General features: G+C 42.8%; 3 protein-coding genes across 3 annotated transcripts; 1 reads left to right on the forward strand and 2 right to left on the reverse strand.

Annotated features, from left to right (window-relative positions):
* Positions 1-11: 11 nt before the first annotated feature.
* Positions 12-1501, forward strand: SERLADRAFT_379913 (uncharacterized protein; the record flags this gene model as incomplete). The annotated part of the gene is made up of 9 exons (XM_007314433.1): positions 12-107; positions 164-226; positions 280-284; positions 342-618; positions 675-712; positions 877-917; positions 969-1099; positions 1156-1269; positions 1323-1501. The coding sequence occupies 9 exons, from the start codon at positions 66-68 to the stop codon at positions 1362-1364; spliced, it is 753 nt and encodes a 250-aa protein (XP_007314495.1).
* A 767-nt stretch (positions 1502-2268) lies between these two features.
* On the reverse strand, positions 2269-3060 carry SERLADRAFT_458686 (uncharacterized protein; the record flags this gene model as incomplete). The annotated part of the gene is given in 2 exon segments (XM_007314434.1): positions 2269-2602; positions 2620-3060. The coding sequence occupies 1 exon segment, from the start codon at positions 2983-2985 to the stop codon at positions 2761-2763; it is 225 nt and encodes a 74-aa protein (XP_007314496.1).
* On the reverse strand, positions 3044-3710 carry SERLADRAFT_379920 (uncharacterized protein; the record flags this gene model as incomplete). The annotated part of the gene is given in 6 exon segments (XM_007314435.1): positions 3044-3083; positions 3102-3130; positions 3211-3380; positions 3450-3494; positions 3552-3588; positions 3666-3710. Coding segments are annotated over 2 exon segments (164 nt in total), but the record flags the coding sequence as incomplete, so codon positions are not given.
* Positions 3711-6000: the final 2290 nt, after the last annotated feature.

Here is a 6000-nt window from a genome sequence, read left to right on the forward strand (position 1 = left end):
TGTGAGTGTTTGTACGGCCGGCATGTGTCTGACACATGCCCAGGACACCCCCCATACTTGCAAGAATGACGAAGGGTATGGACAAATCTCTAGCTTGCAAACTAGAGGTAAGCATGAATATCCGGCACGTTTCAGGTTACTGTTAAGCTGCTGCCGTTTAAAGGAATTCCAAAGATCAGTGTCTTCAACTGCAGAAGACGTTGTTTTCAACCAATTTCCCAGCAAGGTGTGCAAATTCGGAAATATCCATCATATCAGAGGTGCTAACTTTCCAAGTAGATAATGTACGACTTAAAGATAGTATCTCTTTGATTATAACTCACAATATGACCCACTTACAGCGAATTGACGACGTTGATAAGTTCCACAGAAAACCCCGAGTCACCGTTTCACCTATCCCATGCATCAACTGACGCAACTGTGTATCCGCCACCTTCATCCTCTTCAGATGTGCCTGAATCCAAGAAGCGTAAGCGGATGACTGATGGGACGCCTTTTGTTGTGAACCACAACGATACTCACCACGCCATATACGTTAACCTTGTACATGCCAACGCACACATTATTAAACTGAATGCAGATATAAAGAAAGAGTGTACACAATTGGCAGATCTTTGTGTGAGTGAAGCACTTCTCTCCTTGCGTTGATTCTGAGCAGTCGTCGTGGCATTTAGGAAAAAGTTAAACTGTGGGTCAATCTTACTATGCCAAAGTATGTCCTTACTATGACAAAACCTGTTATCCGCTAAACCAAATATCTTAGAATCGAGGAGTATGTTCTCTATCATTCTGTATGGCTATATAACACTAACATACGTCGTTCAATGAAGTGGCGATAATTTTGGTTTGACCTATATCTATTATTGAATGGCCATCATCTAATTTCCGTCATTTTTTAGGTGTTCAAATTCAAGAAGGTATCAGTTCACCTCAAACTGATCTTGGAGCTCGTACCTGACATGACACAGAGGTCCTTACTGAATTACATCGTTCTCAAGAAAGTGCTTATAACCTGCGTGATGGGATTCGGCAAGATTACCTTGCCAGAGCTAAGATTTGCTCCAAGGTTATTAAATATCCCCACGTAGAAGACTATACGGTAGGGCACAAATTACTTTTGTGCTCATTGTATCCTAACATAGCTCTATTGGTTAGCTTGCTCTCAAGGAACAGGATGAGAAACAACTATATCTTGCTCGCCAGCATATCGTTGATATTCGAAACGTCTACGCTATTTTAACTGACATTATCCATAAAAATATAAACAAGGTATAATAATCTTTTTCTTTCATTAAATTCACGCAATTGAGCACATTATGTAGATTTGCTCTCCAAAAGGTAATAATGGGGTCGGTTTATACTAGAAGAATACACTACAGTGCAGAACGGGCATTTAAGCCAATCAACCATGATATATGCATTTTTCGTGCGATCACCAGCCATGTAGCCCGAGCATGTTAAGAATACATGTGTATTGCTATTATGATGTAAAATTTGAAGTAATGTGGGATTGTCTGTGTGATACAAAGCTCAACTCAAAGAGATTACTGATCTAAATAAACACGAAGACTCAGTGTTCTGGGGAACGACTCATGTATTGAAGTAAGTACCTAAATAAACACGAAGACTAGGAAGTCTGATGAGCTAAGTACACTAGAAACTAAGTAAATATCTCACCTCAGTGTTCTGGGGAACAACTGAGGTGATGTAAACTTTGCGATGGCTCCCTATATGTAGGTGAACAGAAGTGAAATTTTTCTGATGGTGGTATATTGGGTGCACGGGCCACCCCATTTTTCTCACTTCCCTCTTACAGCCTTTGTCGACACTTGTCCATCATTTGCTGCATCCAACACTCCCCCTCAAGCCACACAAAGGCCCAATACCGCTGCAAAATGCTTTGCTTTCGTGGAAGGCAAAGCCTTAGTAAGTGTGTCGGTGTTCATACCGTCCGTGGGGCAGTAAATCATCTCGATCTTGCCCTGCTCGATCGCATGGCATATGAATGAAGTCTTATATTGATATGTTTGGTGTCAGTACATTGTTTCCGAAGATTTTGTCCATAAACATCCTGATCCACAGGATCGTCAGTAGTGTTCATTGGTGCATTTTCCACATCAAAACGTACTGAGTGCTTCCCTGGCCAATAGATGTGATGGCCCTTGCTTTCGTCGTCCAGTCCCATCCTTCCCACACGAGACTATTGAGTTTGGATCCGGAAGCGTCATGGATCAAGGCTTTACAGCCCCATTCATGAAGCAAAGAAAGATCAGGCTTGGTGCCATGGGCCGCTTCATGTGGCGTCATATTGTCCAAAGCCTTCATGGAGGTATGGTTCTTCAGCCACACAGCATGTCTGACTGCTTCTCCCCACAGGTACTTCGGCATGCCGCTACTACGTAGCATCGCTTGGACCTTTTCGAGTAGGGTGCGGTTGAGGCGCTCAGCCACGCCATTGTTTTCTGGCGTGTCGTGGACGGTGAGTTTGCGAGTGATCCCTCTTTCATTCAAGTAGTTACTGAATTTGGTGCTTGGGAATTCACCTCCACGATTGCTATGTAATATTTTTGCTGTATGTCCAATGCTGGCTGATCCTTGGGACATGTAGATGCCTCCTATGTTTGGGATTTGGCCAATGACTCTACCAGCGGGTTTTTTTATTACACACTCCCCTTGATTAGAAATAGCCTTGTATCTAGCCTTGTCAATACGGCCAATAGATACTAAGGTGTGAGCCAGGGCTGGGGTGTATAGCACGTCTCACAGGGTGATTTTGGTGGGTTTCCTGTCTCCATTGGGTACATTTATCATCAGGTCTCCTTTTCCCATTGCAGGGAAGGAGTTTTGATTGGCTGCGCTGATAGACTGTGGGGGTATCTCTATATAGTTTTTCAAGAGGCGTTGGTAGGGTGTAAAGTGCGTTGTGGCGCCCAAATCATATAATTCAATGGTTTGGCGGCTATCAATCACTCTGTCTGTATTCATGTATAACGCTAACTTGGTTGCCACATTTAAAGACTTGGGGGATATCACACACCATATTCACTCATCTTTGCATTTGACAATTGCAGTGTTTGCTTGCTCAGGTTTTTATTATCGATGTTTTGAGCATTGGCTCTTTCTTCAGCCGGTACGTCTTTCTTTTGATTGTTTCTGCAATTGCGTTTTTTGCTGGGGCAATCTCAACTTATGTGCCCTTTTCCTCCACAGTCATACAGTCATAGCACTCAATCTTGTTTTTCTTGGAGGGTTTGTCTTTGGTATTGTTTCTCCCTCGGACTCGACCTCGACCTCTACCACCACAGTTTCCCCTCCTGGACAACATTGTTGCGGATATGGCGGCATTCTTGCCTTTCATGTCGGGGTGTTTTGTTGCAATGGTGAGCCAATCATATTCTTGTAAGAGATAAGTGATTAATGTTTCTGGCTCAACGGTTTTCCCGGATAAGTGGGCAGCTGCTGACAATTGGACACAAAGGTGGCGTAGGTGGGAGGTAAGGACATCATTATGGTTAACAACTTCTCTTTGTTGCTAAAGTGTATGCCGGCAGCGCTCAGCTGCTCCCACATATCTCTGAGTTTGTCGATGTGAGTATGCATGTTGCCTTTGTCCGGACATTGTAACGTGGCTAATTGATCTCTCAATTTGGCCTGGACCAACTCAGTTTTATTCTTGTTCTCTTGAATGATCAGTTGCCACATCTCAGCGACTGTGTCTTTGTGCAGCGTCGAATCAGGTATTGTCCGGCCCAATATATTTTGCGCGCAAAACTCTCTCTTTAGCCAGGCTTTCAACATTTCCTGGTCGGTCGGACTCAATGTTGTAGTTGTTGTGGGAACGGGCTGGAGTTGCTCCAGCCTGTGCAGCAGTCTGCACGGTCCCTGGCAACGAGGTTGGAGTGGGTTTTGGGGCCAGACCAAGTAATAGTTCGACACAGTCTTTGTCTGCCATAACCCACTTAAGTCGTGTTTTATATATCAACCAGTTGGAGCCATCGGGCTTGAGTTTTGGCACACCAAGGGACTCCTTGATATCTCACCTCAGTGTTCTGGGGAATAACTGAGGTGATTATATCACGATGGCTCTCTATATGTAGGTGAACGGAAGTATCATTTTTCTGATGGTGGTATATTGGGTGCACGGGCCACCCCATCCTTCTCACTTTCCTTTTACAGCCTTCATCAACACTTGTCCATCATTCATCCAACATCAACTTTAAGAGAAAATGATGTGTATATATTCCTGATACCATAGGCTACCAGGTCTGCCTTTTAGTAAATGTCACTGGATTTTGTGCTGGCTCTTTGCCCCGAATACCGAGTCATCACATCAAGCATGACTGACTTTTGTCACACCTAAAATTGATTAAGAAGCCTGAAAGTGGTTAGAATATTTGATTGTATTTTTGGACCTACAAGATTTTGTCAGAATGTATTTTTTTATATTCCCACACAAACATAGTATCAATAGAAATATGTCAACAGAAATAAATTATCACTGCGGGCTTTGGCTTATTTAAGCCCAGCTGTGAATACTACAAGTCAATGTTCAAACTTGACTGTGAAGTGTGATACATGCAAAATTTTATTCACAATATTTCAATTCACTGAATAAGGCTCTCACAACCGCTTAAGCCCTGCATGTGACAAGGTGGTCCACCACAAAAAAAGAAATTAGATACAGATTTGCCAGTAGTTCATTGTGGTTTGTGACCCATGACAAAACCACCAATTATATGATTCAGTTTTTTTTTGTGACCCGTGACTAAACCTACAGTTGAAATGGTACAGTAGTTACCACTATGCTGGTCTATACTTACCAGTTGTGGCCACATCTATGACTCTCAGCCATCATCATTCAATATTTAAAAGGACAAGAGAGCATTTCTTTTGTCTACCCAGTGCCCCTCCACAAGCACAATGTAAGGACCATTTATATTTTCTTATTTTCTCATCTTTTCGTTCCATGTCTTGGTTCTCAGATGTTTTCCCCATCACACCTCTGGCTCTAGGGCTAGAAATATTCTTTGCTATCTTGCTTCTCATAGCCCTCACAGGCTTTCTTAACCATTGTTACCACTTCATATTGCAGATCAGAGACTGGGTAGTACTCCCAGCTAGCCAGCACAACGGGTAAGGACTGGTGGTAGAGATCTCGCCAACCAGCTCCAAGACCCATCAGTGCCTGGAGATATTAATAAACACTTTAGTATTGTACCGCATCATGAGGATACAGTTCCTGAAGACACATGACAATACTCATTATTAGTACATTCTCTCACCTGCTGATTAATCCCTAAAAGTCATACAATAGTTATTCTTTTTCTTATTGGACAGTTTCATCCTCAGACCACTTTTCTTTTATTCTACTTCCAGTCTGAGAGATAGACAATTAGCTATAAAAACCCTACATATTTATGTATCATTCTTTAGCTTTTTATTACTTGAATAACCCGCTTCACTCCTCATCAAAAACCTTTGACTTTACCATCAGTCCTCTACCTGCTATAATCTCTAGCACCTGTTAACCTCAAACTCATTGTGCCTTTTACTCCCTGCAAGTGCAGACAGAGACAGGTATTGTTTTTGTTATAGTTTAACGTTGCCTCACACACAAGAGCAACAGTACTAGAATGTCTGCAGTACAAGTATGCATGATAGACGTGAACCCCATTGACAACATCTCCAGCTCCCAGACTAGTGAGGGCCACAACACAGCCACTTTTGTTACATCCAATGGGGATGGCAGGATACATGGAATGGATCACTTGAGCTTTAGCACATGGTCCACTTCATGTGATCATCACACTTCTAGTGGGTGCCGTACACTTCAGTGAGGTGCTCCCAAGTAGAGCTTCATAGACTTCAGAGGTGCTATTGCACAAGAAACATTTCATCTGTATGGTGGAGTCCCAGAGACACCCATTGTTAGAGTTTAATAAATTGCTTGACTGGTAAACTGACTGTTGTAGCATGCTGGCTGGTACCTGTAATGATCTC

Source organism: Serpula lacrymans, assembly GCF_000218685.1.
Source record: "Serpula lacrymans var. lacrymans S7.9 unplaced genomic scaffold SERLAscaffold_3, whole genome shotgun sequence".
Lineage (NCBI taxonomy): Eukaryota > Fungi > Basidiomycota > Agaricomycetes > Boletales > Serpulaceae > Serpula > Serpula lacrymans.